Below are 12,051 nucleotides of genomic sequence, written 5' to 3'. Positions count from 1 at the left end.
TCTTTTTGTGATTGCAGCATGGACTAGGGCCTGACATTATACTGGAATTACATCCCTACTTCTCTAATTATCTAACTGTGATCTTAGATGAGATACTTACCTTTCTGAGTCTTAGTGGGATAATGGCTCACATTCATAGGGACTTTTTCAGAGGTAGACATTTTGCTAAGTTGTTTATATGTAGTGCCTCATTAGTTCTCATAGCAACCCAGTAAAATAGGCTACCACTGTTGTTTGCCCTTTTGTAGAGGCACAGACCAAGACCCAGAGGGGTTAAGTGTCTAAGGACAGTGGACAACCTTTATTCCCTAGTGACAGCCAAACAACTAAAGCCAGGCCAGGGCCTTCCAGGCAGACTGTAGGTCTCATATTGGCTCTAGGCATCAATATCTGGCAGCTGCTCTGGTCCCTGAAGGTTAAAACTGTTATCAGGACAAATGTCAAGGCCTTGCCCTTATCACCCCTCACAGGAACATCTGCATATAGGCTGACCTGCTCATGCCATGACTAGGATGGCCATGTGGGGATGTTTACCCCATGTGGCCTCAGGATCAAGGGTCTCCAGGGCTCAGGGCAAGAAGAGGATGAGCAACTGAGTCTCCCAGGGCCCAAAAGAGCAAGTATCCTGTACCACATTTTATAGCTAGGCACAAGATGACCCAGCTAGTCAATGCCAGAGCCCAGGCCACAGTTTAAAAAGGGAGTCTTCAACAGAGGACTATAGTCTGGAGACCTGGGGCAGGGGCACTACAGTAACAAGTAGGCCTGGGCATCTCAAAAGGTAAGGCCTTTTTAGAAAACTTGTATTCACCAAGCATGTCTGAGGGCTGGGAGAAAGCCAATTCAATCCTGTTCTCACCTGCCACCACAAAATTCTCTGTCCAGTCAGGAAAGCAGATGCCAACTCAAGGATTATACATTGACAGGCTCTGGGAGGGACAGGGACCAGAAATTTGGACTTTCAGACTAAAGGTTATGCGAGAGCAGAGGCTAGAGAGTATTCAGCCTGAATAAACAAAACCAAAATGGCTGTTTATAGCCACAGTGAGGGGTTCTGAAAAGGGAAGATACCAGTACATCATTATAACACCACACCCTGCAGAAAGTTCTCTTTCTACCCAGTCTGTTGTGGGGAACTGTTTTAGAATATAAGTCCCTGGAGATCAGAGTTTGGGTCTTTTTAGTCACGTTTTTGTGCCCAGAGCCTCGTACACAGCAAATGCTTAATAAATCCATTTTTTTCCAGTAAGTAATAACTTATAGAGTTATTTATTATTAAGCATCAGACACCAGGTACTGGGAATAACAGCAAATAGGAAGAACAGGTTTCTTCCTGTCTTAGTCTATTAACATTGCTATAACAAAATCCCTGAGACTGAGTAATTTGTTAATAATAGAAATTTATTTTCTCATAGTTCTTGAGACCAGCAAATTCAAGATCAAGGTGCTGACAGGCTCAGTGTCTGATAGGTCCATTCCTCATAAATAACTCTGTCTAGGTATCCTCACATGAGAGGAAGGGAAGGAAAGGGGAGGAATGCTGTGTCCTCACATAATAGGTCAGAAGGGTGGGGGGAGGTGTAAGCTAGTTCCTTCTGACCCTAATCCATTCATTATGTCTCCAAAGTCCTCACGTCTTAATATTACCACAATGTTTTTTTGGGGGGACACATTCAGACCATAGCATCTGCCTTAAGAAGTTTACAGTTCAGTGGAGGCAATAGTAGCTTCTTTTGTTGTTATTGAGCACTCAAGAAAATAGGATGTCATGAAGGGGGTCCCCTACCCCTCAAAGGTATAGTCAGGAAAAATCTCTCTAAAGAGTCTGAGTTGGAACTCAAATGAGAATAGCACCAGAGGGGAGAGATTTACAGACAGAGAGTGCCACACATACAGAGGCCCTGGGTGGAATGAAAGCTGCTAAGTTTATAGGGCAAGAAGAATACAGGTGAGGGTTGAGGTTAAGTCTAGTGGGCCCAGGTTGGGTCCTTGTAAGAGGTGAGAATTTTATTATAAGAACAGTGGAAAAAACGGATGAGATCTGTGCTGTGTGCAGAGACAGAAGGTAAGTAGAATTTGGGGGAAAGGACAGGTAGGATTGAATCCATGGCCGTGGTAAGAGACAAATTTGTGAGGGCCTTGAATGAAGACTTCGGTTCTTTTTAGAGGTGCCTGGGGAAAGAGGACAAAGCCTCAGCCCTGCCTGGGCTCAGTGTACCAATCCCTGCTGAGAGGCAAGGTTCTATGCATATTGTTGCCCTGAGTGCTATGGTACCCTGCAGGCTACATCTACAGTGATTCAGTTCATAGAGGAATAAGCAACACAGAGAAGTCAGGTGGTTCAATCAGCAGGTAGTGTTCCTCACCTATGCCATCCTTGCTTCACTGACCCTGTTGCACATCCTTCAAGGTAAGGAGTGGTCAGTAGCAATCACAGATCCCTGCCTCCTGGGAACATACAAACAGTGTACCAGGACCCAGACACGGGCAAAGCATCATTCAAGGGTTGCATCTTATGAGTCTAGGCATGAACTCAGGAGTACACATGAGAGACAGGACACAGCCAGCCTAAGATTGAAGAAGGCCCTTTAGAAGAAATGGCCTCTGAGCCAGGCCCAAAGGCTAGAGAATTTTAGTCATAGGAGTATAGGAGCTTGGGACTCAGACAAAGAACAGATTGAAAGGGCCATGACAAACTTCACTGCTGGTGGGTGGCCTTCCTGAGTGGTACATGCAGGGAAACAGAGGGGCAGGGGCTAGAGTGTCAGGCAAGCACCTGGGATGACTACCCATAATCAGTCATGAGATGTAGGAGGCCCCAGAAACCCCCTCAAGATGGGGAAGCAGATGGGCTGGGTTTTCACATATTGAATAGATATGAGAGAGTAATGAGTAATGACCAAGATAGAGAACTCCCTTTATAGGATTTCATTTTATTTTATTTTATTGGTTGGGGTGGGGATGATGGAATTGAATGAAGGGCCTTATGTGTGCTAGGCAAGTGTTCTACCACTGAGCTATGTCCCCAACCCCTCTGGTTCTTTAGACTCTGAACTTCATCCAGATTCATGGGCTAGCTAAGTGGGAAGGACCTTTGTAAATGCCATGTGTGCCAGCTTGCCCTCACCTCAGGGCCTCAGCGCATGCTGCTCCCTGTCTGCCTGTACTCCCTGACTATCACCTCTTTGAGGCACACCATTTTCCTAGCTTAGTCTGCTGATTATCTCTTTTTGTTTTTGCTGTCTACCAGGACAGGGACCTTGCCTATGTCACTCACCACTTTACTGCAGTACATAGGCCAAGCACTTAACCAGGTTCTTGGAAAATATTTGTCAATTGGATGACCAAATCAGACCAAAGTCCCCACTTTAAGGTTGGCCAAACTCAGTCTAGTAAGAGGAAGTCAGTTGTCTAGCTCACAGCCAACCAGTGGTAGAGCCAGGACTAGAATACCCAGGTCAGGCCCTTTGTGCTTCATCTCCCAACGTGGCAAGGACAAACTAGGGTTCCTCAGGGACCGTGTTAGATGGAGCTTGAAGAAGCAGTCCACATATAAAGAGTATTCTGCAGTCCCCTTCTTCTGTGACTTTCATGTGTTGGTGGTCCTGGTGACTTTTGAGTCAGGCAAGCCTCCTGGGGCCCCATGAACTTGTGTCTGCTAAGCTCTTGCCGTGTGCCATCTGCCCTGAAAGGAGGAAGTAAAGGAGCACTATCCCTGCCTCAGAGTTCCTACCCAAAGAAGGGCTGTAGGGGAGGAGCATGGGATGCTATGAGTATACTTGGTAGGGGCCAGGCCTTAGAGGGGTAATACCTTAGAAGAGGGAGGTTCAGGGGCAGGAATTTGCTCCTCGGATGCCAGGAACTTCTAGGCAGAAGGATCAGGTGTGCAAAGGGCTTCAGATATGAGGGATCATGACAGGTACACGTTCTGCCTAAAGGACAACCTCATGTTGGAGAGGAAGCTGAAGGTGCTAGGGTAGTAGCCACAGAGGAATTGTCCTAAGAGACATGGGAACCAATTCACTGAAGGATTTTGAGTAGGGCCAACCTGCTGTGGCTGGTGTTTGGGGGAGATCACTCTGTATTATAAGGAGAATGAAAGACTGTGAGAAAGCTTCTGAGCTTTCCCACAGGGTCTAGGTAGGAGGTGATGACTGTGACTCCACAGGGGGTAGCAGTGGAATTGAAACTTTACTCTCTTTCCATGCAGGGGACTTTGTGCAGCTGCCTGTACCCATCATCCAGCAGCTCTACCACTGGGACTGCGGCCTGGCCTGCTCCAGGATGGTGCTTCGGTGAGTGGAGGGGCCCAGGCCCCCCTATTTGCACCATCTACTATGTCTTGAGGGAGACATGGGAAGAGACCTGGGTGGGATTCATCTTCTCTGTTACCATCTTTGGCTGAAGCTTGCAAGAAGCATCTTCCATCTGGGCCCTGTCCCATTTACAAAAGTGAGCAAAGGGTGGATCAGGTCACCCAGATCTCTACTCTGGTAATGTGTAGGAGTTTGGGATAGCCAGAGAAGTTCTAGGGGCCCTAGCCTAGTCCATAGAGCAGCCCCATAACTGGTACAGGGCATCCTCCACCCTGCTGTCAGGCTCCTGGGAGACTACTAAACTGAGGCTCAATGAATATCATAGGAACCTTGACAATCAAAACCAGAAGAGACTATACCCATCAATTGTTCAAGAGTTTTCAGTCAGCTGCCTAGAACCCTAGATCTGCTTCTCCCTTATTCAGGAATTGTGGGAAAGATAGGATTCAACCAAAGAGTTCAGTGCCTAACACTTTGAAAACCACTGATTTGCGGGCTGTGGGTATAGCTCAGAGGTAAAGCACTTTCCTAGTGTAAGTGAGGCCTTTGGTTTGATCCCCAGTACCACCAAAAATAACTCTCACTAAACAAACAAAACACTAATGTAGGATACAAGGGCCTAGAATCTACATGGTCATAGAAGGTAGTAACTTGCCCAAGATCACACAGCCTGCAAGAGATACAAGAAGCAAAATCTAGACCTTTGACCTCAGAGCCAAGACAGTGCCCCAGGCGGCCTTATCCGGATAGTCTTAAGACAGCATGTGGGCAGGCTATAGATTTCAGGATAAAGGACAGAGCCTTCTGGGGAACAGAAGCAATAGTGGCTATTGGACCCAGGAATGGAGGATGACCTAGTTTGGCCTCAAGAGCAAGCTGAGATTCTTGGCCTGTCTGCCTATAGATACCTCGGCCAGCTGGACGATGGAGAGTTTGAGAGTGCCCTGCAGGAGCTGCGGCTGACTAGAAGCATCTGGACCATTGATCTGGCCTACCTGATGCGTCACTTTGGTGTGAGGCACCGCTTCTGTACCCAGACCCTGGGCGTTGACAAGGGCTATAAAAACCAGGCAAGTGGCTATCTAGCCCCACTGGGCTCTTTTTGTTGTTGTTAATACTGGGGATTTAACCCAGGGTGCCATACCACTGACCTATATCCCCAGCCCTTTTCTTTCTTTTTTGAGACAAGGTCTCACTAATTTGCTGAGGCTTGAACTTAGAATCTCCTAACTCAGCTTCCTGAGTCACTGGGGTTACAGGCATGTACCACCGCACCTGACTGGGCCTTCTGATTTGAGGCCACATAGATGCTAGTCCACCTAGTTGTAGTAGTTAGAAGAGAGAGCAATCAAGGCCTGGATATCCAGTGGCACATAGGTGTGCAGATACCAGGGGCAGTGGCACATGGGCTATAGAAAGAATTTATCAGCCATATTGAGCAGGTGCAGCCTGCCTGGAACACCTAAGCACTGAGTCCTGGCTCCTGCTTACCTTCTATGACCCTCAGAGGATATGCAGAGGAGCATTTGCCTTCCTTCATCCTTCCCTACTATCCTCTAGCATAAGGCAGTCCCAGCCCTCCAAGAACATCCCCTGATTTCTTTGACCCTCATTTGCCCATTTTCTTCCTTCTCACCAGGACAGCCAACTCTCAACTGAGTAATTGGTACACTTGAAGAAAAACAAATATTGTCTTTTTCCTTTTGTTTTTCTGTTGAAAAATAATGCCAACATAGACAGCTGAGCCCACACATCAGTGTGTTCTGTTTCCCTGTAAAGCTAAAGCCTTTCTTAACTGCCTTTCAGGCAGGTTGTTCTTGGTCCAGGCTCCAAAACATGGCAGAGCAAAGTCACTCCTGGCTAGTTAGCAAAAGGACTATGACAAGGTGGCAGTGGCAACCTAACCTTCCTTTGAACCTTCTTGGTCAAAGGAAGAAGGCTAATGAATCTAATCTGGTTGAAGCAGAGAAAGAGGCTTAAGAACAGGACTTTTTAGTTTCTTCCATAGGAGCTCTGGTCACTTAAGGCACCTGTACCAAACAAAGTATATTCCATGAACCATGCCTGGCTAATCTGAGCTATGGCTCAGCCTCAACCCCTACCTTACCCTTTTGCTTTGAGCTCCTACTCATGCCTGCCAGAGGGTGACCAGTCTTCCCCAGGGAACTGGCCTGAGCCCGGCTGCCTGCCCATCTTGTTAATGCCTCTGGTCCTGTGTACTTCCTGGCCTGGGGCAGACTAAGTGTGTTGCATGTGCTTCTCTGCTCTCCCACCACCCCTCCTTCTTTAACATGCTCTGCTTTATCCATATGGAGTGAGGGCAGCCAGGTGGACTGTACCTCCAGCCTGCCCTTCTCTCTTCAGTCCTTCTACAGGAAGCACTTTGACACGGAGGAAACCCGGGTGAACCAACTATTTGCAGAAGCTAAAGCCTGCAAGGTGCTGGTGGAGAAATGGTGAGTCCTCCCCACCCTCCCCTTCCTCACATGGCCAGTTACCTCTGGTGAGGTTGGTAGTGAGGGAGACTTCAGGATAATGGTTGGGAAAGGCTATTACTCTGGAGTCAGGCAGAACTGGTGTCTCCTACTTGGGCAGCAATGGGCACTGACTTGCTCCTCTGTGCTTCAGTTTTTCCATCCTTAAAATGAGGATCATGGAGCTACATAACACAGGCTCTGGTCTGGAGTAGTCCTGAGCAGGTACTGGAGGGACAAGTGAGTGAGACAGACTGTGATCAGTCCTTGGACTGTTCACAGGATGATGGCATGAAACAGAACACAGAAGCCCTAAAGAAGGAAGGACAGCCTGAGTAATATGCTGGTGAGGCAAGGAAGACCAGATGTGTATATTGTCTAGGAAGCTTGTTCCCAGGCCTTACATGGGCCTCCCCCTTCTCATCCATATTTGGGGGTCTGGATTCAAGCAGACCCTGGGGACAACTTGCCCATATGTGAGTAGCGTTCTCCAGGCTTGCTTGGAGGCTACACTCAGACCTGCTATCTCTAGTCCCTGGCCAGGCTTTTTGGGACCATTCCTCTCAGGTTTACCCTTTCTTTATAAACTTATGTTTTTATTATTAACATAATGTAACCACCTGATAATTTGGAAAATGGGAAGATAAATCTCTACTTATCCTTTGGGCATATGACTGCATGATGGAAGGAAAGGCAACATATATTTTTTAGGACCCTTGATAGCCACTGTTTTATTGAGCGGGGAAGCTATTGCCACCCCAGGAGAGGAAACAGACTGGGAGAGACCTGCCGATGCACGTGATTCCTCCAGCATTGTGGCTAGCTGTGATCTGAACCCAGCATTTCCACACTTACAATTCTATGAAACTGCAGCCTTCCCTTCTAGCCTGCCCCAGCTTTTTAGCTAAAATTTCCCCCTTGTACACACCATTGGGAATTCTGCCAGCTATTTTGTTTCAGAGACTAAATGGAAAAATGGCATGTTTCCTCCGCCAAGGCAGCAAACCAAACTGCCACGTGACTCAGCTGAGGCTGGAGTTGGGCCAGGCCTCATGGTGCTGATGCTGCCACTCCTGAGGAGCTGATTAATGAAGGAGGGCCCCGAGTGGTGAGCAGCCCCTTCAGCAAAACTGGGGGAGCCCCTGGCCTAAGGGCCTCAAGCCCCTTCTGTCCCTTCTGGGTTTTTGTTTAGATTTGCTGCCTACTGGAAGGCACAGAATGGGGCTGCTCCTATGAGTCTGCCTCTGGGACAGCTCCAGTGTGTCTGCTGAACTGGGGGCTCCCCTACAAGTGCTTTCTGAGTGACTCCTTCTGCCATAGGAACCTTAGAAAAAAAGAAAAATAGCCCTTTCAGAAAAGCATTTGGTTTTGAATCTGGCCAAGCCAAGCTCTGCTCAGATTTGGGGAATTAAATTGGGCTAGTAATTTCCAATATAAACCATATAGGATTTTTGGGAAAGTAGAAATTGGGGCTTGGCAAAATATCTACCATCCATGCCAGGAGTGAAGTTCCATATGCTGTTTAGTGGCCTTCAGTTGTGCCCATCTGGAACTGACCTTCTGACTTTCCTTCCTGAGAGGGCCAGCTGGTCCTTACGTTCTCCCTGCTACCAACATATACACGCTGGTCCTGACCCTGGCCCTGGGCCTATCCCGGGCAACAGTGATAAGCAAGGACATGCCCATGTGCAAGAAGTTCAGGGCAGAGGAAAGACAAGTCAGGTCCTCAAGTTTTGTAACACAGGGTCACAGGGGTGTAAGCAGGGATCTATCCAGTTGAGATGGGGACTAGGGCCCAATGGCACCAGCTGACACCCTTCTGCCCACAGCACAGTGAGCGTGCAAGACATCCAGGCGCACCTGGCACAGGGACATGTGGCCATCGTGCTCGTGAACTCAGGGGTGCTACACTGTGACCTGTGCTCTAGCCCTGTCAAGTACTGCTGCTTTGCCCCCAGTGGCCATCGCTGCTTCTGCCGCACCCCTGACTACCAGGGCCACTTCATTGTTCTGCGCGGGTACAACAGGGCCACTGGCTGCATTTTCTACAACAATCCAGCCTATGCTGACCGTGAGTGCTGGGGCCAGGGTGGGCCAGGGCAGTTTGCATTCACTGTCCCCTATGCCTCATTCCCACAACTTTCTTCTATCCAGCCCAGTGTGACCACAATCTCCCTTGCTGCCTTTTCCCCAGGGCCTCCACTCCTTCTGGGCTCTTGTCATTAGGGCTACCCCTCTGGCCATGTAAGCAAACCATCCACAAACTTGCACCAGTGCTGGCCTCTGGCCACCCCTCCTCTCCATACCACCACCCAGGTCTCTGCCTCAATAACTTATGTTGCACAGACTGCAGTCTCCACTCCCCGTCCTCCCAAAACAATCAGTACACTCATTAGAAAGTTTGGCCAAACCTCATTGTTGCTCCATGCTGCCTACTTACCCTCAAGGCACAGGGACAGACTTCCCTGACCTGTCCATGTGGCCTGGAACATGTTTTTTCCTATCTCTGGATTTTGTTTTTTCCATATGCTGTACTGGGGGAGGGTCAGAGAAAGTTCATGAAGGCCAGAATAGGCAAGGAAGGCTTCCTGGGGGGCAGAGGACTTGAGCTGAGATGGTTGGCGAGGCAGATGGGATGTAGGACCTCACCCAACTTCCCTGGGCACTGGTAGGTTGGTTGCTCTCTTCCCACTCACTGATCCCATTCTTCTTTCCTGACTCCCAGCAGGAATGTGCAGCACCAGTGTCAGTAATTTTGAGGAGGCCAGAACCAGCTACGGCACAGATGAGGACATCCTCTTTGTCTACCTGGACAGCTGACAGCAGGAGCCTATTGTGCCCAGATCCTGGGACCCCAATGCCCAACCCCAGCCAGGCCTAATCAGTATGCCCAAGTTGGGGGCTGCTGGGGCCAGAATGCAACACTGCAGCTCCAGCCTGTCTGACAAGGCCCTGGGGAACTCTGGGAAACTGGCATAGCTGTTTTGTCAGCTAGTGCTATATGTTATCAGGTCATTTACCCCAAGCATCTACTAGTTGCTGAAGGCGTCTCCAGAGTGTCTGAGGGGTGTCTCCCCCTGGATAACAGCTTGACTCCAGTCATGCCCATTGAAAGTCCAGCTTCAAGGATGCCCTTGTTGCCTTCTAGTCAGACCCAAGGCAAGGGGAGAGGCCTGAGGCAGTCTTCCCATAGACCTTAGGACTGAGTTTTGGAGAGAGAAGTCACTTGACCTGATGCCACTTGTCAGGACAGCATCTGCATGTTTGAAGAGTGTAGCCGAATCCAAGCCCCTGAAGCTGGAGCATTCTAGCCCCAATGTTATGGAAGAGCCCCCTGTGCCCCATGGTAGATGCCATCACTACCACCTCCTGCCTTCCAGTGGGCCAAGTATCTGACTGGTTATGAGGCCACTGGCCCCTACCATGCAGTGTAGACATACCTCATAGCCACTTGGCTCTGTAGCTTGCTGGCCCCTGAGAATGCTGGAGTCCCTTGCAGCTTTCTAGTTCAGCTGTGTAGGGAGGAAGGCCCTAGGGAATGTACTGGGCCCCAACAGAGTTTGTACTCCAGGAATAAACAGCTACCTGGACCCCAGAGAGCCCTCCTCATGCATGAGGCTTCTGACACCAGCCTAAATCTCAAAAGCAGGGACAATATGTCCTCTGAGAGTGGGCAACTCCACGTCTGTCAAGGCTGGGTGGTAGGGCCTCTACTTCTGAAGCAACGGGCAGGGGTAGTCTCTAGCCTCCAACCCACCCTGGTTTTCATGCCTTTTGCACAGAATGCTGAATCTCTTCTGTCTTGACAGAGAAGGGTGATGACTGCCCAAGACCACACAGCACAGCAAATAGCATTGACTGGAGCTGCTTCCTCCCTTCCTCTCTTGCGCACGCTCTCTCTCTTTTTTTAATTTTTGTTGTTGTTGGAAGCAGAGGTGTTCGTTTTATTGAAATTTAAGTTTTCACTTTTGCAGGGTGATTATCACCTTTAAGTAAGAATAATAGTGAGATTGCAGGTACTTTGGAACCACTAACACCTCTTTTTTCACAGGGCAGGTAAGCCAGCCAGGTTTCTTTTTTAAAGTCTGAGCACCAGGCCCCTTGCCTTACTGAGGAGGAAATTGGCCCAGGACAGTAGTAGAGCTGGGTCTTGAACTCAGGTCTGCACCTAAGAAATAAGTGAAATGGATTATTCCCAAAAGGAGTGGGAAAGCCTACTCTTCATGGGCTGCCTCTGGCAAAGAAACAGGGATACCCTGACAGCTCCACCATCCCTGCACTCCTGGGGCTTGGTATTCCAGTGCCCAACGTGTGACATGGTGGCAGCTGCTTTTCCACCCCCCCCACACACTAGCTGGCCCCTCCCTCACCATGGTAACTCTGAGGGGCAGAGGAGGACTCTGCTTACCAGTTCTGTGAGACCACACAGCCACCTTGCTCCTCAATACCAGACAGCCTTGGGCCAAGAGGGAAGCACTGTTAGCTAGGCAGCCATCCTGGGTTTCAGAGCCTGGTGTTGGCTTCAATCTGGTCTCATTTTTATTGCCTTAATGCTGGGTGTCCCAAGGTCCTAGGGAACTCTGGCTCTAAGCTCAGGAGTACCGTACGTGGCAGCTGTGGGGTATGGGTGTCCTCAGGAGAGGTTCAGGTAAAATTGTGGTGAGAATAACTGTTTGAAGGAAACTGATGGGAAGAAATTAAGCTTTCATGATGACTGCATATGAATGAGGCATAGCACACATGCTGGTGGGCTGTCATGGGGAGTAGCCTTCACAGAAAGTGGTCACAGCACCTCATCCATCCAGGACATTCAGAAATGCTCAGTCCCTGGGCTCAGACAATGGCTTCTCAGAGCAAGTCACATGTTAGAGGTCACCTGTTTGTAAGATTAACAAGAAAGTTGTTTGTTTCCAAGACCCATCTCTCTGAAGAAGGTCACCGAGGCAGGACATAAGCAACACTGTGTTGCATTCTTGCACAAGTCATGACATTGGGGCTGGGGAAAGAGCCCGGACATCAGGGACTTTGCCCACAGCACATGGCACCCACGATTGCCCAGCCTGTTCTCATACTTCAGCCCAGTACAGCTTCTGAAGCCACATGGAACAGTAGGTGTCTTTGTTCATTTTAGCTGCAAGGGGACGAAAGGGATCTTTTGCATTGCAGAGATTTTATACATAAATATATTTTGTTTGTAATGAGCCATTCTCAATAAACATTATTCTCACTGCACAGTGATGACAGCCCTTGGCTGGCCTTTG

At 49.0% G+C, this 12,051-nt stretch overlaps 1 protein-coding gene across 4 annotated transcripts in view; it reads left to right on the top strand.

Moving 5' to 3' along the window:
• Positions 1-12,051, top strand: part of Gucd1 (guanylyl cyclase domain containing 1) — a 13,559-nt gene extending 1,508 nt beyond the window's left edge. For 3 of the 4 annotated variants that reach the window (XM_047560505.1, XM_047560500.1, XM_047560502.1), the window contains exons 2-6: positions 4,211-4,295; positions 5,221-5,386; positions 6,681-6,772; positions 8,620-8,861; positions 9,519-12,051. In XM_047560505.1, the coding sequence (XP_047416461.1) occupies positions 4,285-4,295; positions 5,221-5,386; positions 6,681-6,772; positions 8,620-8,861; positions 9,519-9,610 (603 nt within the window). In that variant the 5' untranslated portion in view covers positions 4,211-4,284 and the 3' untranslated portion in view covers positions 9,611-12,051. Of the gene's footprint in view, positions 1-4,210; positions 4,296-5,220; positions 5,387-6,680; positions 6,773-7,787; positions 7,899-8,619; positions 8,862-9,518 lie in introns of those variants that run through there. The other variant, XM_047560501.1, reaches the window with a different exon arrangement.

Source organism: Sciurus carolinensis, chromosome 8, assembly GCF_902686445.1.
Source record: "Sciurus carolinensis chromosome 8, mSciCar1.2, whole genome shotgun sequence".
Classification (NCBI taxonomy): Eukaryota; Metazoa; Chordata; class Mammalia; order Rodentia; family Sciuridae; genus Sciurus; species Sciurus carolinensis.
This window is presented reverse-complemented; position numbering and strand designations above follow the sequence as displayed.